At 38.5% G+C, this 25,979-nt stretch overlaps 1 protein-coding gene across 1 annotated transcript in view; it reads left to right on the forward strand.

Moving 5' to 3' along the window:
* The window catches only part of RELN (reelin), a 287,001-nt gene that overhangs the window by 123,095 nt on the left and 137,927 nt on the right, over positions 1 to 25,979 (forward strand). Inside the window, exons 6-10 of the mRNA XM_066319238.1 lie at positions 231 to 301; positions 9,094 to 9,126; positions 10,780 to 10,858; positions 17,638 to 17,734; positions 21,311 to 21,362. Of these exons, the coding sequence (XP_066175335.1) occupies positions 231 to 301; positions 9,094 to 9,126; positions 10,780 to 10,858; positions 17,638 to 17,734; positions 21,311 to 21,362 (332 nt within the window). The remainder of the gene's footprint in view (positions 1 to 230; positions 302 to 9,093; positions 9,127 to 10,779; positions 10,859 to 17,637; positions 17,735 to 21,310; positions 21,363 to 25,979) is intronic.

The raw sequence follows: 25,979 nt of genomic DNA on the forward strand, positions 1-25,979 counted from the left end.
TTCATTACATGCCAGCCATTTTGGTTTAGGAAAGTTTCTTTTTGCAATGCACAAAACAATCACTGGAAATTATTCTATAAATTTAGAAGAGTACAAAAAAGAAGAACACAGAAACAAGGCAGAATGGGACTTCTGATTTGATTAGTCATGCATAAAGATATACCTATGCATATATATACACATATAAAAATAAGTTTATATTATTTATTTTTTCTTCTTTATGTTCACAGGGCTACAGCTACTCATAGGGGCCAAGTTATATTCAAGGATGCCTTAGCACAACAGCTGTGTGAACAGGGAGGTAAGAGTCACCATAATTCTAAAAATATCTGCCAAATGTGGTTTTCCATTGTACCTGCATGTCAATGTTACCCTTCATGAAAGCTATTCTGTAGAAAACCTCGTATCAGGATCCTATTTACATTCTTGAAACAGAGTTTCTTTGGCTTCAAGCTTCCCATTATCAATCCAGGAATCTCACTTTTCCTCTCTACTAAGTGTTGGGGAGTATACAAAACTGTAAGTAGCATTATGTACATGCCTGAGATCAGCCTGTAATAGCCAACATTTCTGTCAGAACCACAAGCTGAGTTTTAGCCTTCACTGTATTAACTTTAAACAATTAGGCTGCAGTAAAAGCTCTGTTTACTGTCCTGCTCACTCATGTCCTTGTGGAAAATCTGTCTTCCCATTTTGTGAAAGTAGGCCATTGAATTTTTGCCTGTCACATACAATATTTGATCATTTATATAGCTAAACAAAATGTTTGACTTACACAAACTTTAAAAATCTAATTGTTTTCACAGCTTACCCTTTCAATGAATAACCTAAAAAAATATATGTCCTGTTATCATCTGTTGTCTACAAACAGTACTTTGCTTTGAACCTGCTTCACTAAGACAGTGAGAAGTAGAGAAGGTATCCATCATTTTTGTTACAGGAGAGAAAGCAATTTCCGGTTATATCAGCAAAACTCCAGTGATATTTCCATGTGAAAAGAAGCAATGAAACATGGGCCAAATGATGTAAAATAAAATAATTTTAAAATAGGAAATGTGTTGTCATATTAACAGACAAGAGAAAATCCCATAAAACACATCTCTTGGGGCCATTAGAGCTATAGGGTTGTGGGGTCTTTTCCCTATGAGTTTGGGAATATGGCTTTTGGAATAAAAAGCTGTTGAACATTATTTCAGGAGCATAAATTGAGTTATTCATATAAGGTATCAATAGTTGCTCTGTATATAAGGGGAAAATATTTCAACTTTCAACGTTAAGTTTTCACTTTTGTTGTAGTTCAATGGAAGTAGGAATGGGGATTCAGAGAGGAGAAAAAATGTCAGCTAGCAGGTTGGGATGTTGGTTATACTGTGGAGGAATTGGAAATATGCAACACAGTTCTGACAATAGAGAAGGGAGTGTTCTGGTGATCGGGATGGAAAGTGACTGGGCCAGACAGGTTTTTGCTGTGGGGAAGGAAGAACATCTGGAGAAATTACCAGGAGGTAACTGTGCACCTGTAATGGGAGTGTGAAATCAGAGTGTTTCAGTGGCTGGTGCATGGGGACCCAGAACAGAAGTGTTGGCAGGATAATTTGGGAAGTGCTGAGGGGGATGGGGAGGATATCCCACACAGGCTGCTTGCTGGATGGATGTCAGTCAAGACTGGAAAAATGAATATGCAGGGTAATCAGAATGAAGTGACAAAACCCCTCATAAACAGATTAAATTCTCCAAGGCATAACTGCAGAGTGAGCACACCACAGCCAAGGACAGCCTGGGGCAGCCAGGACAGGTAAGGAAGGGAGAGGGAAGGAGGAGTCACAGTGATGGCAGTGACAAAGAGCTGGCAGTGACCAGGATGGGGAAAGCTGTGCACAAGCAAGCTGAATGGAAATGCATGACTGTCAGTGTCGGAACTGGCAACATGGTCAAGGAGAATACGGACAAAGCCACAAGATTTCTCCCTGCTAGAAGAAAATACCTTTGTAAGCAGAGACCAGCGGGTAGATATCCATCTATAGAGACCTGACAATCCTTCTTCAGACATTCTGTTCACTAAGATTTACTGGGAGAGCTGACAAAAGAAACTTTTATTCTTTCATCCCTCTCTGCTTTACAGTTCTGCAATTTTGGAGCATAACCTAACCTCAGATCAACATTTCAGCAACACTTATGTTGGTTAGAACAGTAAGTCCTTATGTTACTGTGTGCTGTCCCTGAGTTCAGAGGAACTCTGCACAACAAGGAGAAAATAGAATTTGGATACTGGTTATATGCAGAGAATAAAGGATGCTAAGATGTCCCACAGGCTGCTCAGCTGTGACAATCCCTTTGCTGCTTCTTCCTTCCATCCAGCCACTGATATCCATGTCCTGCACCAGCTCCCTAAAAGGGCCTTCAGCTTCCCCAGCTTGTCACAGGCTCCCACATCCTCATAATGTTTGTTTCTAATGATTTTCCCAGCAATTCTCTTTGCTTTTTACACAGTCATTTCAGAGACATCCTGGATTTATCACCCTCAAAACATGTATTGTCTCTGCAGTAGCTCTGCAACCATTAGATTTGGCTTAGGCAGGGATCACCCAGAGGTGCTGTTCTGTGAGCAGTGGACAGCTGTAGCAGTGATCAGATTTCCCTGCAATACTGATGTGCAAGCTTCTCAGTTGCTCTCTTGGCTCTTCTCCCACATTTTAACCCTCACTGTGGCTTCTCTCCCCTTGGTTTCCTACCTCAGACACAGTTTTCTTGGCTTGGATATTCAACCATTGCATTGCCCATTATTACCCTTGCTCCCACCCCTTCCAGCACCAGGCTCTCCTCTGCCTTTTGGTTCTTATGTCTTCAGCACAGTGTGCATTGCATTAGTCTCTAACCACTGCACACTCTTATCATCCTTACACTATTAGAATTAATTTTCCTATTCAAAGAAAAGAGGCTTTCTTTGAAGTAGACCTTACTTCGTTTATTCCATTTTCATCCATGCCACTAATGTAAACAAAGGATTCTTTCAGGAAGAATTAGTGAACTTATTTAGATGCAAATATCTTATTAATGTATATGCAAAACAGCAAGGTAGATTGACATAAATGAGGTTTTATAGTCTGTTTCTAGCCCTAAACATTACTATACTGAAATAGTGCATTGAATGATGTGCCATACTAAGTAAAGAAAAATAAAACCACCAGGCAACTTCATAGATTTATTGTGGGGCATCTTCTTAATAAGTATGTTCACTAGAGGTGGTATCAGTCTTCCCAATGTCTAGTAAAAAGGATATACATGAAGATGTGAAAGTAGCAAGGAGTCACAAAAATCATGTTCACTGTGGCTGTCCACCCTCAGATGTACATTCATAAATCCTAGTGGAGTTAATGGAATTTGTGCAGTGAAATGAAAGTGGTTGTTTGCACTTTGAAGAGAATTAGAGGATGATAAAGGGTAGTGTTAAGGGATGGCAATGCCATATGTATAATGTAAATGGAGTAAGAAAACACCAAAGAAAGTAAAATAATTGTTTAAAAAGCTCTGTGTTCAGAATATAATACATATTGTAGGAAGCTAGGGAGATGTTTGAGAGCTGATGTAAGCTTTAAATTTTATGAAAATTATACTGAAGAAAGGAGACATAAAAATTATCACAGAAAAAGTTAATCTAGCACAAACATGAAAAAAACCAACCAACCAAAAACAGTATAAGAGAAGCTAAAAAAGGTAGATATCTTGTAAATAATTTTAAGGATAAACAGGGATCGTAATGACTGATTATATTCTTGCCAGTAAAAATATATTTATTAAACCATATATTTAATCACTGATGTAGTAGTAAAATAAATGGAAAATAAGGTGAACTTAGTATTGTGCATGTTGATTCATATTTATTTCTGACTTGAGTAGAACAAAAATCATTCATTAGTAAACAGTGGCATAATTCAAATGCAGTTGACAAGACATCTCACTTGGTTGGATTGCACAGTAGAACTCAGAAGAGTTTAGATGTATGAAAATAAAAATGTTGGTGGAAAGAACAGCTTGTGGTGCACAACCCCACCCTCCTTGGCCACACTAAGTAGGATGATATCAGTTAAGGAGGCCTTTTCCCTGGTACACTGTAACTTTAGATCAGTAGCACCATTCTTTGGAAAGAAGGACCATACTGGGAGATTTGTGTATAGTTTAGTTCTGCCTGACTAACAGAGAACCTCAGAACAGTAAAACCTAAGAGATGGAAAAGGCGAAGGAAGCTGTTTCCTCAGTGCCATATCATTCCCTTCTGCATAATTCCCAGAATTTTCTGCAAGCTCCTGGTCAATGCCACATGTTGTAGGACTGGGTTTCCTTTCTAAAGAGACCCCTCTATAGTCAGACAGATATCTCCATACTGAAAGCAAATCCTGAGACTTTACCTAGACTCTCTTTTATTTGAAAATTTTTGCCCGAATGTTTGTACAAGACCTTTTAGGTGTGTTTTACACCTTGTAAAATTTAAAAAAACACTCTGGAAAAAAATGCAAAACAAATTTCAGGATCTCAGGCTTGTATTTTACAGGCTTTCAGAGCAGTATTTTACAGAGCAGAGGACTGGAGTAGAGAGCTGGTGTAAAGCTCCTCAGTTCATGTGTCAGCAAGAATAACACACCCCTCAGACAACACACTGACTCTCCCTAGGGGATACCCAGCCTCTATCATTCAATTGCATCTTTGTTTACCAGTAAAGAGGAAGTATTGGAGGGAGTCTAAAAGCATTTATTTCCTTTTTTTTAATCTTCATCTGGCTGCTAATGATAAGGAGATTAGACTTCATAACCTGCAAAACAGAAGATACCTCTCTCCACACCTCCTTTGTCATGAATTGTTTTCTTATGCTGCATTTTCTACCTATACCTACACACAGTCTTGACCCCAGAACTTTATGGAATATCGCTGTCAATAGTACAAATGGATGCTTTCTGAGACGTGTTTAATTTGCCTTATGCTTGCTCTTTTTATGTGAATGAACACTACTGTCACTTAAAAGTAGCAGAAAATTACTATGCTTAATGATTTTGTTTCTTTTTTTTTTTTACTGACAAGACCACCAACAAATTGTTCCTTTCCTCCTCACATTCCAGTTTTTTCCCTTCCCACTTCTTTCATATTTCCTTCCCTTCCAGTTTAACCAAAAAGGGGTATATTTAAATTGGATTAACCTTTCAGTAGCCTTACTTCATCCACAGAAAAATTTAACCTTTTACACCAGATGCCTTCATCCTCTCTCATCCCATTGACACTGAGCCTCACAATGTCCCCATTGACTTTTGAATTCCCCATTAGCTTCCTCAAGATTCTCATGCTTCCAGTTTGACTGTGGTCTTTCTCTCCCTGAATCACTTGTATTGCATACTTTCTTTGCTTTTCTTTGCCAAAGGGATTGTCTTGTAAGACAAGGCAAGCACTCTACATTTTTTCACATTTCCTCATATTGTATTTGCTGATGCCTCTTACATTGTGGCCTCAGTTGAGCTGTGCCTCCATTCTTTGCTGAGTACAATTAATCTCTTGTCAAGCTCTGTATATACCCAGGGTGCTAGTTCAAATCAAATAATAAATTCATTTACTTTACTTTTTAAAAAGGTACAGCATTCTCATCCAAGCTAAAATGCATTTTGCGGCCGCACAAATACTGGTTTTAAATTTAAAAGCATCCAACCATGTGCCTAAAGAACATCTAACAAATGAATAATGGTTTAAAATGTGAACTGAGGCGGTCTTTCTTTTTCCTTCTCAGTCTGATATATTGTAAAATTCCTTTTTAATTATAAATTTATATTTTTTTACATTGTATAGTTACTCTGCACAGTGTAGTTTCTTTAAGCTTTGTCATATTGTACAAAAAAAACTTCATTTGACTTTAGCGACATTGTACAGCTTATGGAAAAATCCATGTTATTTTAAAGTATGTAGTTCTAGAAATTTATTAGAAAGGCAGATCTGAAAAGACTTTAAAACAACTACAGTTAGTTTTGTGTTATGTTTTGAATTTCTATTATTTGTGGGCCTTAAATACAACCCTTGAAATATATACATAATGAAATATAAAACATAATGCAGAAATTGTTTATAGAGAGAATAAAGTCTATTTATTTAGTTTATCACTCATTAAATAGTACCTTCACAGTCTTTCATCATATTCAGCTCAGGAATTTGAATTACAATCAGAATACCTGAGGCAAAAATACTTGGGCCTCTTAGATCCAGTAAAGATTTAGGAAACGTAACCTCGCCCCAACATAAAGTCTGTACTTGTAACAACAATCTTTTTGTCTAACATGAAATGTTTGCTTAGTTCCACCTCTAATTTTTAAATGATTGATCAGTAGCATTAGTATGCCCATGCCAAATTTCCTTCCTTTCATTCCATTGGTAAGCAGTTTTGTTTTGTGATGTACGATGCATATGGTGGAAGAGCTGCTTCAGTAAAAAATCTTGGATGCCAAGTCTGTATTTTTTAATCCCATAAACAGCCCAGTTTTATGGAATAATGATGAAGTCAAATGTAAAAAATTACAAGTTTGTGCTATACCTGTGCCTTTTTGCTTAATGTTGAAATTTTGCATAATAACTTCAGGAAGCGTCCTTCATGACTGTGTGTGTCCCTGGCTGGAGCCCTTTCCACAGAAAGCCTCTTTTGAAGAGCCATACCACACCACTAGGGTGAATGATAACACAGTCCTTCCTCATTTGGAGGGCTGAGCTGGCCAATGAAATTTGCTTGGGCAACTGATGAGTCTGCCCATGATGTGTCCTGGCCTGACCACGCTCCTCGTAGGTGAGCACTGGCAGGATGGCTCCCAGCCACTCTGTTTCCACAGCAGATCACCCCTCAGTACTGCTCTGGAACTGCTGAGAAGGGGGTATTCAGAACATCAGAGACAGAGGTTTTATTTTAGAACAGGAGTATTACAGTATTACAGATCCCATGCCATAGTGGGCTTCTTTTCCTGCAGGCGAAATACAGAAGAGTTCATGCTGCTCATTCTGGGAAATAATTCAGTTAATCCACTTCAACTCATATATTTGTGCAAATAATTTTTAAAATATTTCTGGTGAAATTTACACATTGCCACAGAGAAAAACAATACCTGGGGCTGCAAGGGACAAATGTAGTCATTTTCACTGTAGGATTCACCAGAGCAGTCCAGGCACTATTCTGGAGACAGTGCCAAACTTACCATGCAAGAGTTGTGTTTCTCCAGATTTTGTACCAGCGTGATGAGAGGTCTTGGCCATTGCTAGAGCCACTATTAACATTTTTGCTAGGGAAGACAAAGCAGCATGGGTGAATTTCTTGTATAAAAATGAACGAAGTTAGCCACAAAAGGAAAAAATATTTCAGATTTCTAAAACAACAGACATTTAAGAAGGTTTCTTAAGGCTTCATTTGTCTCAGCTGCAGTAAAGTTTTCAGCAGTGGTTTTCAGTGTTATGTGTATGTATATATACCCATACACCCCTTATATATGCATACATACCTACCTATATATGCCTATGTATATATGTATCTGTGTACATATATGTGTTTATATATACATATGTATGTGTATGTGTATATAAGGTTAGGGGAGATAGAGATATATATATATACATATATGTATATATTTATATGATTAGTAGATGGTGTAAAATGTGTCACTCTTTTAACTGGTAAGTCTGTTAAATTGAAGTTTTCTGTCTAAGGTAAATCATTTTCTGACCTGCAGACATCTCATTTGTTGACTGCTCAGTCTTCTTCATCACCTACTTCTCCATTAAATGTTGCAATTTCCTTACAGAATGGCATGCTTCCTTGCAAACCCAGTATTTAAAGACTAAGCAGGAAGAGAAAAACAAAATTCTTGAAATTTGTGTTGGACTTTCTATTCAGATGACTATGTGTGAGAGCTCTACACAGATTGCTGCATTCATTTTTATGTTTATTTTTAATCTATTTTTAATTTGTCAGATGTTATGATAGAAATTACAGTACTTCAGTGTTTTATTGCAAATACGCTGAAGAAATCAGGAGCACTGCTACGATTTAGGTCAGTGCCCAACAAAAAACACAGAATCATCAAATGAATCCTGGCTTTAAAAGCCTCTTTTTTTGGATGGTTTTATTTTACCAAAGTCTAAAAGACAGCTGGAAATACAGATCCATGGGTGAGGTACTGACAGACAAATAGGGAGCTGCTTCCAAGGAGCCTGGTTATATGCACCCCTTTGGCCTTCATGAAAGAGATGTAACCCACTTTGGATGTGAGATCCAAAGGCTATGGGTGTAGCAGCAGCCATGGAGTATCCAACACACTGTGTAGCCAGTTTCTACACTTTTCCATATATTTTTATGTAGCTGTGCCCTTTCAGATGCAGTCTGGTTCCATTTGAATAATGCTACACCAAGAGTCCTGTTGCAAAGTGTTGGTAGAAGGTTACTTAATAAATTTGTGCCATTTCACATGTACACACCGTGCAGTGTGTCTTTACAACATTCTGGTGTTTCTTGGGAGGCAGAGACCTGCTGGGGAATTGATCAACATTGCTTGCAAAAGCATGATTTGATATAAGTGTTTGACACCATGATTTGCAGAGTTAATCTGTTACTTGTTGCCTTAGGAATATTTGGATTACTGTCCCCAATAATATGCCCAGTAAAATGTTGCTCAGTGCAGTATAAAAGATCAAAATATGGCATTTTTTGTCTATCCTGGACTATTTCTGTTGCTGAGCCTAATTTCCACTCTCTTTGTCAGTCCTTGAGCCATTGAATTTAATGCATACTATTTTTAACAATATCTCATAATTCTAGACTAAAATTGATCTTTTTACCTTACTGTAAAACCAGAACTAACTTCCATTTTTTTTAATGTTTATTTTAATTAAGAGAACAATTTTTGGTTTGCTACTATTTTTGTAACGTTTGGGGTCTGTCACGTTTTTTTACAATTAGACTACCAGGATAGCTGATTTAAGAGAATATGTACTGTACAATTTGTTTTAAGCTGAATTGATTTTTAATGCTGCAGTTGAGGCCTGTTCCCAGAAGATATTCATGCACTGTGTCTTTGTTTTCTGCAGCCCCGACAGAGGCTCCCTTACATCCGCACCTAGGTAAGTGATTTGTCATTCTTACTACTTAAACTCAGAATCATTGACTTGATTATAATAAAAAATCTGTAAAGTCGTATGAAACTAGGTCTGAGGAATTCAAATAAAAATGAGATTAATATAAAGTGGATTGAATTATGTCTAATTCTGATTAGTTGTTTCTTCATTGTGATTTTTATTGCTCTTTATTTCCTTTGAATCCTTGCAGCATGAGTATGTCATGTTGCAGACCTCTTGGTCCTAGTTAGGTGTTAGAGCATCTGTTTGCAAGAGAACCAGGGCTGGAGCACCCCTGCTATGAAAACAGGCTGGAAGAGTTGGGATTGTTCTGCCTGGAGAAGTGAAGGCTTCAGCAAGACATTAGAGCACTTTCCAGTACTTAAAGGGGCTACAAGAAATCTGGAGAAGGATTTTTTCAAGGGCTTGTAGTAATAGAACAAAGGGAAATAAAGTGCTTTAAAATGAAAGAAGGCAGGTTTAGATTAGCTGTCAGGAAAAAAATCTTTACTGTGAGAGTGGTGAGACACTGGAATTGGTTTCCAGAGAAGCTGTGGATGCCCCATCCCTGGAAGTGTTCAAGGCCAGGCTGGATGTGATTTTGAGCAACCTGGAGCAGTGGGAAGTGTCCCTGCCCATATCAGAGGTGTTAGAATTAGATGATCTTAAATGTCCTTTTCAACCCAAACTATTCTCTGATTCTGTGACCCATAACCTTCACTGTGGGACAACATCTCACACCAGAACACGTTTACTCTGAGGAAGATTTTGTCCCAGTGTACCTCCAAGGTGGACCCTGGAGCAAAGCACTGCTGCTCCTGCTCCCCAGCCCTGCACCCACCAACCCTTGTGCTGCAATTTGATTCGTTCAGGGCAGATTCTGGCATCCTTCCTCAGTTTAAATAGCAGGTGACAGTTACTGCATTCATTTAATGGAAGTATTTGTAGAGAAGGGTCTGTCCAACACAATTCACAGGTACCAAAGTTTGGGGATCTTAAGTGAGTTTATTGCACATCATACATAAATGTGACATCATATATAAATGTAAATCTAGGTGGAATATTGGAGTCTGAAGTTTGCAGAACAGTAGTGAGAAATATTTGCATAACATAACTCACAGCTTATGCTCCTCAGATAAGATGACCTTTACTGCCAGGTGTGCTGATAGCAGCAGAGAAATTCCAGTGAGCTCATGGATTTTGCTTATGAGTTGTAAAAATAAATCCCCTGACTATAAAAGCCATAATATACTCACTAGGACTTCTCATCCATTCTTGTGCCTATGTTTGCAAAATCTGGATTTGGAAGTGGGTTTTTTTCTAAACATTCAGAAAAACAACAATTTGGAACAAAAGTTCTTAAAAGATTTAGTGTGTACTTGATGACTCCATCTTTCTAAATCCATCCATTGCACTTTCATGATGGAGGCACCTCTTAAATTTTTGTGGTACTGTGATCCATAGTAAAAGAAAAAAAACCTGTAATGGAGAATCCTTGGCTTTCACATGTAGCATAACCTGAAAAGCAGATTTTTAGAAATCTAAAATATATTTTACAATGCATTACTTTAGCTCTAGGTAAGGCAACATTTAGAAAGCATGGGATGATTGCGCTGTGTTCTTTTTTTTTTTTCATATACTGCTTTGTTTTCTTTGCAGCTGAAATGCACAGTGACAGCATTATCCTACGAGATGACTTTGACTCTTACTATCAGCAAGAATTGAATCCTACCATGTGGTGAGTTTCTGCACTCCTTTGTATGCATTTGAGCAAATTCAAACGTTTATTGAATAAAATTAAGTATAAACCAAAGTGTTGGTTTGCTTCATTAGGACCTAAATATTTTGGCTTATTAATAACTTATTAATGAGTGACTGAGAAATTCTAAGCACATTGAAGTGGGTGACAAATTCCTGTTAATTTCAAATTTTTAACTAATCCAAAAATAGAAGGACTAGAGCTGAGCTCAGTGAATATTTATGAATGAAGATTTTGGTTTCCTGAAAACACAGCTTTTCATCAAAAAGGAGAAGAATTTCAATAATTAAAAACTTTGTTGTTTTGATTTTTCTTCTTTAATTTCATGTTGTACATGTTTTTGGTGAAGCTAGCTATAGCAATAATTCCTTCCCAACCGAAATGAGATGCTTCCAAATGATTTAAAAAAGTGTGAGAAAACCCCTCCAAAAAACCCAACTGGAACTAAGTACCTCTGTCTAATTTCCATGTGATGAAAATGTTAGAGGTTGAATTTTTTTCCTTTTTTTTTTTTTTTTTTTTTTTTTTTTTGGAAGGCACACTTTTTCAAAAGTTTTGTATTGTGTAAGAGGGAAAACACTTAATTTCTCAGTTCCATACAGCAACTCCAAATTGTTGGGGGGTTTTGGGATTCCTGAATAGGGTCATTCATATTATCACAGTCTATGTCTGAAACAGTCAGCATAAGATGTGTTATTCTTTCACCAGTAGGTTCTATAGAGGAATCTCACTTTTCCCATGCAGAGTAGGGTTGGTATAACTTAGGACAGGTCAGGCAGCAGCTTTATGAACTGTGACCACAGTGAGAGAGCTCTCACACACCATCTCTCCCTCTGCTCCCCCTTTCTCTGCCAAGCCACTGCAGAGACCCAACCCAGCCAACCAACTCTTCCTTTGTTGTCTGAACCCACTGGTTCAGAAAACATGGGAAGAGTTGAGGAAAAATAATCACTTCAACATTAATAAAGTCAAATATTGATCCCTGGGAGGGGTGGACTCCTTAAGTCACTACCACAGTCCTAAGTTGTCCAAGAGTAAGTAACAGGACCATACGGAGAGATGATTTTTGGTGGAGCCTATAGGAGCAACCTCCCAGTGCTCCCTTAGCTCAGAAGAGAGGACTTGGAAACAGTGGCAGACTGTTAGCTTTTAGTCAAAAGAAGTGTTCTTTTAGCAAAGATAGCTCATAGACAGACCTCTGAATCTTAAATACTAATAATTTTACCATCACATAAAGATGGACGACAATCTCATATGATAAATGTGTACAACGTCCCCAAGGAGGAAGTTATACATCTCTCTTAGTAACAAACTGATTCTATTCTGTATAACAAGCATATATACAGTATATAATACCCAGATAAACACATCTCTTGGTCTTAATATAAAGTTTTGAAGGTTGGAACTTCCTTTTTTTATATATAAGATTGTTTCTGAGTTTTCTATTTCTTTCAATCCTATTTCATAAATACAACTAACTTTTTATTGTTTTAATACATACAAGACACAGAAATATTTTACTGGATTAGTTTATCGTGATCAAATAAATCCCTGAGGAGCATTTTAGCACTTACCTGTGTTTGTTAGCTAATACATTCATTCTGTGACATTTGACTTAATTCTCCTTTTTATTAAGGACTGTCACAACTTTCCATCTGTGCAGGTCATTCATAGCTTAAACATTTTATGTAAAAATGCTGTAGTTTACAGAATTTTGTGGATTTGTTTTTTATTTTGTACATACTCATTTTAATAGTTTTTAATATGTGCCTACAATTTTTTGCTCCTTTTGTTCCTTTTCTATTGGCTCTTTAAATGTTTTTTGTGGACTTGAGGCATTAAGGACCTGCAATACTACAACTGCAATACTAAAATCCTCTCTTTCTTTATGGGTATGAACAGATCAAGGACTCTTAATGGGTTGCAGAATAGCTGCCAAGGTAGATAGCTTTAGCAGCAGTGTGTTAAATGGACTTGAGTGGAAAGAAATGAGAAGAGGCATTATTTCCCTGCAGATGCCTCATAACTCACAGAGGGCTTGTCTGTTGGGAGCCTCCATAATTTGTCCGTTGCTCTCAACTTTAAATTCATCCTTGCTTATAGAAGCCTCAACAGAGAAATTTCAGATTAAAAGAGCCCCCAGTCTTCTGTTCCTTTTGTCCCCAGGATTTGAATTTGGTCCCTCTGGAATAAATTTCACCACCTTCCTTGGTGAGTCAGAACAGAGAGGTGCTAGGAGAGAGTCCCAAAACTCATCACAATCCTGAGACAGATTTTCCTGGAATAGCAGAAAGCCAGCATTTTCAGCAATGCTAAACAGAAGTGGAGCACAAATAAAAGAAAACCATAACGAGGTATCACGAGCTTTTCAGCACAAAGAATTTCTGCAGTAGCTCTGCCTCCAGTGAAGACCCACTTAGTGGCAGAAAGCTCATTCTCATTTGATTGTCTAGTGGGAGTAAAATCAGGAATTATTAACAGTTGTTGCCATCCACCCTAAAATTGTGTTTTTTCCCCTGGCAGCTGCTAAAATCCCATCTTTACCACAACCAATTGCAGTGAGTGCTAGAGCAGTGTTTCCAGCTCTGCTCGGTCTGGTCTGTGCAGAGCAGCTGCCTCTGCAGGCAGGGCTGTGCCACGGGGCCACTTACACCCACCACTCTAATCATTTCTGAAGCCATTATTTGTGTGCCTAGATGAAAAGAGAAGTGTTTGTATTTTCCTCCTGTCTTTTCTTCCCAAATCCTACCTAACACTGGCTTGGAAGAGATTAATATTTTCCCACTCCTCCTGATTGTCCTTCTGGCATGTGGAGCTCTGGCAGAGATGTACCATCCAAGTGCAGCAGCTAAGCAGTTTATATCCTCTCTGTGTGTCCAATTTTATGAGTCCCAGCAGAGCCTGTGTGTCACTCCATTGCTGGGAGAAGCCTCACATCAAATAGCTATTTTGCACAAGGGCACTGTATGATTTTGAGAGTGACTGCCTGCTCTTTCAAAAATGCATTATAAGACACATCTTTCCCTGCAGCCATCTGTTTCTTTGGAGGCTCAGAAACAGGGAAGGAGTGGCCACGAGAGTTTTTGGAGCTGCAGAAGGAAGAGAAAGGGAAGGTTGGGAAAAGGTTCTTTGTAAAAGAAAAGTCACAGCACCACAGGTCCTGATCTAAATCAAAATTTGGTGACTGAAAGATAATAGGAGAAACTGCAGAAGTGGGAAAGGGACAGGTGGAGGAGGAGGCAACAGGAGAGGACACATCCTTATGTGAACATAGAAGAAACATAGAACAGAAAAGAAGGACTTTTTTGCATGTCCCATGTTTCTCATTTTCTTGGGAAACGATGCACTATGAGAATTTTCTTGTGTGGTGTGTCCAACTAATGTTTATAATATTTTCTTCCAGTGTCAGAATACAGTCATTCCCCAAGTCCCCAACCCATAGCTCAAAGCCTGCTTACTTAGAGCAAAGATTTCCTCATTACTTGGGTTTTATTCGCCACCAACCTTACAAAGATCTCTTTTCTTGTGGAAAAAAAAAAAAAAAAAAAAGCTTCACACAATCATAAATCATAAACCATTCAAAGTGTTATGTATCTGACATGTACTAGCTGTGGAAGTTAAGATAGGTGAGTGATTCCCACACCACTGTAAATGCAGCACCAATGTCCATGCTCAGCCAGCCACTGCTGACTTATTGAACTAACTAGAAGTGTTTAGTACATTTTTCTATTAGAAAATTGAAATAATGCAAGCAATTAATGTCCATGAGACTTTCTGAAAACTGACAGGACACTGTTGGAGCAGAAAGCTCAAGAACCATGGAAGTAACTGATTTCTTCAGTAGGGAAAGGAAGTCTGCACCAGGTACCACTTGCCAGGGAGTGGCTGAATGAGTAGAGGTCCAATATGTGTAGTATGAAGAAGACTGTCTAGGTCATTGAGCACCTGTTCCTGTGACCATCTTGCCTCCATATAACCTCATAAAACTGCAGTGGAGAGCATTAAAAAGCTGCTATAAAACAATTAAACCAGGCTAAACAAGAAAAAAATCTAAAAAAATTTCTATTTTATCCTACAATAAATAAGCTAATGTTAAGAAGATGCATAAATTACTAAAGAATAAATGCTGGCATTAACGCATGTTTCTGTATAAAATGGTTTTAATAGTAGGACTGGAGAAACCAGGGGGTTCAGTACATTTAAAGGAGAAAGAAGCAGTACAGAAGTGTATTGCTGGCTAAACTCTCCTTCCTGATCCGATGTCATGTTTCATCTCAAAGCCTATCAGCCCACCAAACAGCAGTCACTTACGGAAGGCACACTTGTCAAAGATGACATGAAGAATAGCTGAGCATGTAAAATCAATCAATAAGAAACAAAGATTCTCTTGGTCATCACTTCTTCATGGCATATGAGGAATGTACAGGTGCAGTGATATTTCCAGTGGCAAAGAGGCTGAGGAAAGCTTTGTGACAGGAGAGAGAGGTCCTAAAGTGGTTTCCAAATTGCACTAAAACTGTGGGATTAAACTTCAGAAGGATTTATGTTTAAAAATCTCTTGGCAGTTTGAGATGTTTATCTTCTTTATGGTTCAGACATCACAAAAGACATCAGTCAATATAATGTCCACATACTCAGGTATTGTAGAGGGAAAAGAAATGACAAATAGGGGTGGGGAAACAGCAGATGTTTCCCCTTCAGCAAAGTGAAGAACAATAGCAGAGAGAGGTGGGACTTTCTAAGCCAGAGATGAGAGAGGTGGCAAGTCTGTGGAGAAGTCATCTCCATAAATGTGACACTTGTCAGCAGCGGCAGCAAGGACCAGCTGTGAAGAGAAAGCTGAAGTGATTTTAATGTACTAAGATTTTAGGTGAAAAAGATAATGTAGAAAGCTGCACCCAGCCAGGGCAATTAATAGTGTGTTCTGTTTGTATAAATAGAAAAGAAATTAACCTTCCTGTCTGCACCAGGAGAGGAGCAAATTGGATCGTTTCTAAACACGCAGTACTATGACGATGATCTGAGGAACAGCAGATCAATTATCTTGCTCTTCATGCGTTCTTGTCAAGCTAATGAGCAGTTTATTGTCAAAGGTAATGCACTTCAAAGAGAGCACACAGGTTTGAATCAGGATTATCAACAGCCATCCAATTTTGTATGAGAGGAGTCATCCTAGTAAAGACAACCAATGATGGAGCTGCTGTATTAGCAGGACAGTGTTTCTGGATTTCCACACAATATTTAATAGACCACATTACAGAAGTAGAGCAGATGAATCACTTTTTATTCATTGAAATACGAGAATTACAGAATTAAAATATCCCTTGGGTTATGTAGCCTGACTTTTAAGGAAGGACTAAGTGGTCTCTACAAAGTATTCAAGGCAAAGTTTTCCTTCTGTGTCTGCTTCTTTGAACATATCAGGAGTCCAGGTACATGCACCACTATAAAATTCAAAAATGTAGGGGCAGACAATGAAAATAATTTTTATAACAGCCAGAATCCCAGGAATTATTCTAGTTCCTCTCTCTCTGCTCTTCAAATGTCAGAACCTCAGGATCAACTGGAATTTAGATAGCAACAAAACATGTCCTCTGTGAACTCTGCTTCTGTGCTTTCTCAAAAAGTGCCATTTTATTCACTCACATGCTCTATTCTTGCCTTTTATTGAGAAATAAAATTATTTGCTGACTCTGACTTCTGTAAGTAAATATTAATTCACTGATGTTGATTTGAACTAGACTACTTCATTAGAATATCTTATTTCGCTACTTAAATTTAAAATCCTAAGTACTATCAGTGTGAATTGCTGAATTACTTCACTGATGTGCTCATACAGGAAAAACAACTCAAGCATTTTTATGTCAGAGGTTTTTTTTTTGGAATAAACGTTTCCCTGTTGGTTTGATGATGTTGAGCTTTGGATGCCCAAAGGCAATGTTGGTCAGCACCACTGCAAACAGCTTGTTGGGGACCAGGAGTATATCCAATATTTTTGAAAATGTGGTCCTCATACCAAGATCTGACACCCCAATCCTAGAAGGTGGGGGAGGCAGCCTTTCCCCTATGTTCTGCAGTCAGGCTGCCCACAAAAGCCTCCACATTAAATTAAAAAATATCAGGACAGGTGTAATTGTCTCTGCAGCACTTACCAGCCTCTCTGAGCACTCACCATTCTCTCTGAGAATTTCTTCATAGTTTTTCCCCTAAAAGGTGAGCAGAGTGGAAACTCCACTACTAGGAATATGGAATATGACAAATACAAATAGAAGCAACAGCAAGTGCCATGTTACACTGCATCCTCAAGCCTGACCTTTGGGGAAATATCCCTACAAGTAGGAGGGGAGCTGATCCCAGCTGCTTGTCCTCAGCTGTTCTTTATGGTAACTCCATGATGGTGGGTTTACAAATGGTAAATCAAATTTTCACAAGGATTTTGTAAGAGGAGTAGCTTCAGGGTAAATTATACATAAAATAAACCAAAACCTGGTTTCCCACGGTGAGATGTGAAGCAGGGACAGCTCACATTAGAGGAGGGGCAGTTTGCAGAGGGCAAGTACTGAATCACCAGTGCCTTCCACAAGAGGCAGCCCCACTGGATCATACTTACAGCTGCCCAACCTTTGTGTTCAGCACCATGATAACAAGCAGTCCAATTTCAGCACCAAGACACATCAGTCTGATTTTCCAGTTCACACTGCCTCAAACACCTGGTCTCTGGTTTCCATTCTGAACACGGTGTGCTGCTCTCCCTGCAGGTCTGAGTGCAGTAACTGCGAGGTTGGGGAGCACTGTGGAGTGATAATGCACGGCAACGCCGCCACGTTCTGTGAGCCATACGGTCCCAGAGAAATGGTAAGTGAAGGCTGCCTCCTCTGCCAGGGCTGCAGGCTGTGCAGCTGTGCCAGCTGCAGGCATGTTGCTGTGCTTTGGAAGTTTGGTATTTAGCAGGGATGCTCTTGAACAAGCTGATAGGTCCATAGAAGTACACCCAGCACTTTGAAACTGTAGATGCTAACCAAAGGTTATTGCAATAGTTGGCAAGGAGCAGTTTCTTGATCCAGCATGTATTCAAGTTATTTAAAGTGTCTCTGAAATACTGAAAAGCCAAGGACATAGAACTGTGTTTTGGAACTGGCATCATTCTCTTTTTATATCCAACAATTAAATATAGACAGGGTTCATTTTTCTTTTATTATTTTATTAGTCTTGTCCCGTTTATTCTTGTCCCTGTTGACAAATGTTAATTTGGTTGTAAAACATCACTTATGAGCAATGAATCCTACAGGCTTAAATGCAGCCTGGAGCAAGTACCTGCCAGTCACAGGGAAGTGTATGTAACAGATTGAGTCATGATGAATTGAACAGAATTAATTTTGTTGGGGGGTAGTTTGGTCATAAAATTGCTGTAAGAAACAACATGGTGCAATTTGCATTAACTTGAGGTCATCTGGGTGTGGAAAATTAATTGCAATACATAAACCAATGCCCACATGCTGATGCTGGGCAGCTAGCTGCAATTGTGTACATAAAAGGGGAGCTTTGGAAAGAACTAAAAATTAAAAGGCCGGATCGAAGCCTGTGTAATTCAAAATTAATTTTCATGTTTTCAACAGTTTTCTGAATGGAGGAAGAGGCTGATTAGAGCTATTTGAAGAGCAAACATGGAAGAGGGCCATAAAACAGAAGTGGTTTTGGCCAGGCATCTTTCCTTCATTTCAGACACTGACAATTCTTTTCACAGGGTTAATTTTACTTCCTTAATTGGGACCAGAATCACACAAATGCAATGTAGGTATTGCTGATGTGGTGCATAAAAGTCATAAACACATATAAAACTGAATCAGATATTTTTCAGATAAAAGGAGAATTTCCCTGGCAGCCAGCTGCAGCCAGGGAATCCTCTCAGGGATGTCAAATGGCCTCTCTGCTACTTCACATCCTGTTTGAATGTGCTGTGCTTTGGTAACTGCCTTGAGAATTTATGCATTGGTTTATGTTCTATGCAAAAGGGAAGTCACACCACTGGGGTGCTTTTCCCATTTTTACATCCATTCTTAGTTGTAGTACTGACTCTAGGTGACACTACTTGGAAAAATCCATTTATGACATTTAACAAACGCAGGGTCCCAGCTCTGAGGGTTTTGAACTGTCATTCATTAGCTGTCTTCTCCCTGCTGATATCCAATTTAGACTATCCTTAGTAATCAGGAATTGGCTTCAAAATCCAGTCCTGCACTGCATTTATCATATTGCTGTGTGGTAAAGTGGCACTACCATGGCATCAGGAATTTGGAAAAAAATTGTTACACTACCAAAGTGGTGTGATTAAATAATCATCTGAAAAAAAAAATAAAAGTCATGCTTATGAACAGCCTAAAAATTAAAGTATTTATAAATATTATGCCAGTGTTGCAGAAAAATCAAACCCTTCTGCAGTAACATGCTAATGGCTCAGCATTATGGATGAGCACAAGAGTGTTGAGGCCAGAGGTGTGATCTAGTTTTATTTTTGATTATGGACATACAGTTAAATGCCTATTGTCTTAAACCAGCTTGTTTCTCATTTGTAGTTGTTTTGGCAATTTCACAACACACCTCTTTCTGTCACAAATTTCAATACCTGCTTTGTTTCCATGATTTGTCTCTCCAATCCTATTCTGGCCCTGCCTGAAATGGATCATGAAATCTCTGTTCCCGCTAACAGCCCCTACTACATGAATTACTGCTTTAAAATACTTAGTTAAGAGTTGAATTTGCAAAATACTTTACATCAGCAGCTGTAGCAGCTGATTTGCTACCGTGACATCCTTCTTTTCTCCTGATTTCCAACACCCACCTGTTAATGCAGGCAGAGGGTGTTTTAATACCAGCTGTCTCTGTCTGTTGGTGAGAATTTACTGCTGGCAAAATCCTGGGAAGGTGTACAGCATCAGAGATGTTGCAAGCAAAGGAAAATATGAAGATAAAGGCTCCCTACTGTGCTCTCTGCAGTGTCTGAACTAAGCAGTCCTATGCAGAATTTTGCAAAGCTTGTTAGTAAATCTAGTGCTTTTTCCCAAAGCATTGATAAAATGATTCACAGCACAGTCTAAGTCTACATGAATGTCTCTTCTGTGATAACCAATATGTTTAATTTCTTGGTGATATGAGCTACTGAACCTCAATAAAGATTTTGTTTTTAAATTATAACTTGCACAACACAATTAATTGAATGAAAACTAATGTAGTAGGTGCCCTTAACTCAAATCAGAAAGTGATTTATTATTTGGCAGGTTAAGTGTGATACCTAATACCGAATCGATCCTGGCAGAATGACTTAAATGGGAATGTGACTGTATTTTTAAAGGGCTTATGTAAATGCAGCTTTCCTATTCTTGATTAAAAATTAAAATTACATTTTGGGACATGTAGTCTTTCTATCAGCTAATCTTCAATGTGTTTCAGTGAAGATCCCGTTCCCCTTAATATTTATAAGGAATTCTTTTCTGTATGTAATATGTATGTAGAAAAGAAACAAAACACCCCCAAACCTCATGCCAGCTCATGCAGATCTCCATAAATTACTTTCAAAGGCATCATTTAATGAATGGCTCAGCTAGGTGTGCACTGGCACTGGAAGAAGTCCAGTCCCTTTTGCTCTTGGATGCCTTGCTTGTTACGTAGCAGTATTGTTAAATCCAACATTCAAAATAAATGGAAAACAATTAGGTGTCCTTCACAGCACAGCATTTTCAGGAGAACCATTCTAATTTGAACTGCTGAAATATGGAGGCATTCAAAGAAGGGTGAAAGAGAGGCCTCACAGGAGGGTGGTTTACTGAATACAGGGTGAGCTGCTGGTGTTTCTCTTTCCAGGTCTTGGCTGGATGTCAGCAGTGGGTAGATTCTGCTACAGCATTGCACTGTACATACTGTATAGTATCACCAAGGGTTTTTGTTTGTTTTGGTGTGCAAGATTTAAGTTCTTTTGTTCCTCTTAATAGTTCAATATTTTAGTGTTACTTAATTATTTTATTTTTAGTTATTTTTATTATATATTTATGATAAATTTTAGGTTTTGTTCTGTTCTGGGAAAAGTGAGAACCATTCCATATATACAAATTCACACTAAACTGACTTTAAACCACAGAGTTCATTTTTTCAATCTTCTAAAGAGTAGTCTGTTGCACATAAATGGGCTTTTTTTTTTTTGCCTAGACATTAGTATGGTGGAAAAAAAATCTGGCTTTGACATATGATGAGATTTCAATAATCAGAATGACATAACAGAAATGTCCATGATCACTCAGCCTGAAAGGGCTGGTGATTAACAGTCCTATGCACTGGTGATGTAGGTGTCTAGAGATTTTCCATGCTTTCAAAGAAAAAAAAAGTGATGAATGTATAGCTTTGCTGATCTAACAAAAATATTTACTTCTCTTCCCATAGACCACCACTGGCCTTAACACAACTACTGCATCCATCCTTCAATTTTCCCTTGGTAAGTTTAGATTACCCTTTCATCCAAGAAAGTGCAAAAAGTAATTTCTGCAAAAGAAAATGGCCCTAAAGTTCATGGTTGCTTTTTTGGTTGACATTATAATCAACATGAGGGATTAAAAAATCTTTTTAAAACTGCAGTGTATTTATTCATTTCCTGATAAGGAGCTGCTGTTTTAAGTTTTGGAAATGAAAAACTCGAGTGGATACGCTGATGATGTTCGTGTTTTGGTTTTTATTCCCATTTTATAACCTGATGTTTATTATAATTTCTTGCTCTTTCTCTGACGTGTGATTATAGTTTAAAAAAAAAAAAAAAAAAAAAAAGAAAAAGAAAAAAAAAGGAAGGCTTTTATCATTTAACCTCTCTGATATATTCCAAGTTACACCTAGGTAGTGCTGTTTTTAACACATTTGTACAAAGAGAATAGGTAAGGCAGATGAAGACTAAATGCTATTAAGTCCATATTATTAACTGTGTGGTTGTATGCTGTATTAGAATACTGTGAGTTATTGCACATTTTACTGTGCATTTGTGGCTATAAATTAGGGTAGAGAGTGTGGCTGGGGCTGAGGGCAAATTTGGAATACACCTGATTTGTCAACTCGTATCTCAGTGTTCAGAATATGAAGGGAAAATGTTCTTTTGATATAAATGGTTCAATAAAAACTCAAGCAGGAAATGTAGCCTGCTTCCTCTGTGGACCCCTGGATATGTGTTTCCAAATCATATTCCTATTTTTAAAAAAGTAATTCTCCAAAAGCAACTGAAGAGATATATGATTAAACTCTGGAAATCTCAGTTGAAAATAAGAACAATCATGTAGCTTGGAAAACAGCTTGGGTTTTTTAATAGATTGGAAATCAAAATCCTCGAAGGCTCAGAAATACATCATTTAAATTTGGTTTTTACCTGAAATTGTTCATATGGGTATTGGAAGTCATCAGTACCTGAAACTGACTGCAATGTTAATACATCAAAGCACTGGTATCTATCCTTTTATTTTGAATTACTGGATTTTAAAAGCCAGAAAAATGTATCCAATCCTCAACTGAATTACTGCATAAATATTGGGTGCTTCAGATGAAAACCAGCCTGTTGCTGCCCTGCAGCTTCATTCAGACAGTGGAAGGGCAGCAGCTCATTGATCCACTGGGATGTGTTGCTCACCAACAGAAGCACAAGGTGACTTCTATAAAGCTTTAAGTTTGTGATCATGGAGGAATTGCACTTTTCACGAAAATTTGCAAAAAATCTTCTTTGGATTATTCTTGCAGTGACCCAGGGTGGTTAGCAGGGTATGGGCTGGTAGGTGTGTGTTTGCTGTCACAGCCCTGTGCCTGGTGTCTGCTGCAGGGGAACTGCAGAACGGTGCAGGCTCCCAGAACTTTCAAAATGAGACTTGATATTTCACCAGGAGCATTTGTGCGTATCAGATGGGAAAGGTCAAATAAAAAAGGGGTAAGAAAAGGCTGAGCAGGAAATACTCCATATGACAGGATTTTCATGAAACACATCTTAAGAATTCCTGAATCCATACCAGTAAAATCCTCAGTAGGATGGAGCAAAGAGAGGTGGATGCACATCCAAGTAAATCAAATTTCAGCCTCCAGTTGAAAACGTATCATATTTCCCCATGTGCCTGCGTTGAGTTTGAAATACAATGCAGATTGGTTTTGTAACTGATAGAAGCCAGCGTGAGCCAGGGGACTGCTGCTGAGCTCAGCAATACTTGGCTTTGGAATCCAGTTTCCAGCTTATTCCCAAATGTCCGATTTAATCATAACCCTATTTAGGGATTGATCCAAGGGAATTGCTTTTTTTTTTTCAAAGAATGATTACCACTTTCTATCACCCATGTAATAGCTTCAGCTCTAGGCTTTTGGGGTTGTCTTTATGTTAAATTTGTCACATAGCTTTGGCCTCATTAAAGAGCGCACATTTTAATTTCTCTTGCCACTAATTATCAGATGGAATTTTGTGTTTGCAGGTACGTAGACAGTAGAGAACTAGGAAATGAAGCCAAAAATTCTGCAGCTAAATTCTGGTTTCACCATGAATTCCAGATCCTTTTAAACTCTGTGATCAGGGGAACAGACTGGTGAATTTTTCATTAGTTGGTATTCTGTGTGGTTTCCTTCATGCATCATACATTTGGTAGTTTTACTCTTTAAAGGCCAAGGCGGTGGGGAAGGTGCACTTGAGAAGAGGGCTTAATTAGGATGAAAAGGTAGTTAGTAAGGCATTTTCAGCACACAGGACAACATTTATGTGCAGTATCCTTTCTGAATGAGAAGAACTTGTCTGTCGTGCAGCATCACTCAGTGCTGGTCCAGGGATGGGGTGATATTTACACTCACACACTCTGTGCCCAAGTGTGCAGAAAATTTTGATTACTTCAACTGTCTTAATCATCCATCACTATGTTTCTCCAAGATCCAACACTGACATGTCTAGCAGTTTCCTTAATGTTCAGGGGGATTGTTAATTGAGATATTTAAAGCAACGCCTTTGGGCTCTCTGAGGCCAGAACATCTGATTCAACAGCTTGGGAATTGCAGGATGTTGCACAAAAGCCTCTGGACTCAGCTGCCACACAACATTAATCTGATTCATTAGCTGAAATATTCTCTATTTCTCACTCCAAATCTAAGCCTTTTTCCCCTCAGCTGCATCCCTGGGCTTCCCCAGGGTTCTACATGATCTCTCATTCACATGGGCCACTCTGGTGGAAGGTGACTCATAGTACTGAGAGATTAGCAACTGAGCTAAACACAGGAAGAAAGAGACATAAAATCCCATGGGGAGAAGGGAAAGGCTTTGAGGAAGCAAGGTGTGAGGTGAGCAAGTTGTTGTGCTTATGCTTGTTCCTTAGGTGTTCTCCTGCACCACTGGAGGCACTGGTGTGTATGGGCTGTGCAGGCTCAGCACTGCAGGTGCTTCCCATCCCTCGCTCCTCTGCAGGGCCTCTGTGCAGCTGAAGATGCTGTGATGAGCATCAAAACACTCAGCCCGGCCTCCAGGGCAGGTGCTCCTGGAGCCATGTGTGTAACAACGTGAAAATTGTTCATGGAAAATAGTGCCTTGAAAAACTTTGTTCCGTGACTCTCTGCTTATGGCTTAGTATTACTAGATCATTTCTGGCTGTTTAACAGTATTTGAAAATGAGAGTAATTTGATAAGGAAACCTCCCGCTTTTCAGCTTTGCTATGAAAATTCCTTCACGTTCCTTTGAATACTGGATGATTTTGTCAGTATCATACACTGGATAAATAGTAATGCTTGTAAAGCACAATCCTACTTTAAAATTGCTTCCCCTTCAACTTTCATGCCATTGTCACAAAGATCTTCTGTCATTACTAGAGCAAATTAGCTATTCTTCTGCCCTCCTAATTTTCTAAAAAAATCTAACCTCCATGCTATTTTACATTAAACCACAATTGGTTTATGGGGGAAGGGTACTTTTAATCTTCCAAGAAGGAATACACCTTCGAATATTACAAACATTTGGCACTTCCACTCTGCTTCTTAAGGACCAAGCCATTAGCCTTGCAAACAAAGAAATAGACACAGGTTGAAACGTTTTTTTGCTTTATTTGGAGATAAAGCTTGGACTTAGCCTCTCCCTTCTAAAATATTATTACAACAAACTTTTGCAAAAATTGGGTTCCCTAATATATCAGTTTTTACTTTGAGCCAACTATTAATCCTTATTTTCAGTCTCTTTCAAAACTACCTTTGTATGGCAAATACGTGACCTGCAGTATTTAAAGGTTGTTTGTAATCATAAACCATCTTTCCCTATCTGATTATGAGTGACCTGGGTTATGGTCACTTCATATGTGTAATACTGGTGTATACGCTTATCTTGACAAATGAAACCTCTTACAGGAATCTCAATATCACGCACAATATTTATCCTGCAATTGATAAAATAATAAGACCTGTCCCTAAACTTTTGGTGAACCCTGAGAACACCACTGAGCTGGCAAGGAAGGGGCTGCTCTCTAGGAGCATTATTTGCTGTTAACAAGGAAGGCTTGAAGATGCATGAGAAAAGGTGATCTTCAGTGCCTGAAGGCTGTCAGGCCTGGACACTGGGAATTCTTTGGGCATCTTCACTGTGTGGTTCATATGCTTAATGCCTTGGCTATTGCTAAAGAAAAGACTTGACATGAATCAAATCTAGCACATCAACCTTCAGTAAAAACAATTTTCAGTGAGGTTTCAGTATCAGGTTTTAATCTGTGAGAGTGCTTTGTGATTTTGCCAGATGGATTCTGTTTGTCTTCTCAGGAAAATCCCAGTAGATATTATCCAGAGGATGGGTCACTCATGTTGTGATTTGCTCACTGGGTTGGAGTCACAAGCATTTGGATGTTACTTGTAGATTAAGAATGGCCTTTTTCTCCTGTTGCTTCTGGAATAGGATAGGACAGGACAGGACCATTTCAGTTGGAAGGGACCTACAATGATCATCCACCCAACAATTTCAAGGGCTGACCAAGAGTTACAGTTTGTTATTAGCTTCTTTAACATCATCCAGTCACTTCTCTGCCGTCTATTGCTATTGCACCTTCTGTTGTTCCAAATTATTTGACCAAGTTAGTTGTTGAT

The sequence above is a fragment of the Sylvia atricapilla genome, chromosome 5 (assembly GCF_009819655.1).
Source record: "Sylvia atricapilla isolate bSylAtr1 chromosome 5, bSylAtr1.pri, whole genome shotgun sequence".
Lineage (NCBI taxonomy): Eukaryota > Metazoa > Chordata > Aves > Passeriformes > Sylviidae > Sylvia > Sylvia atricapilla.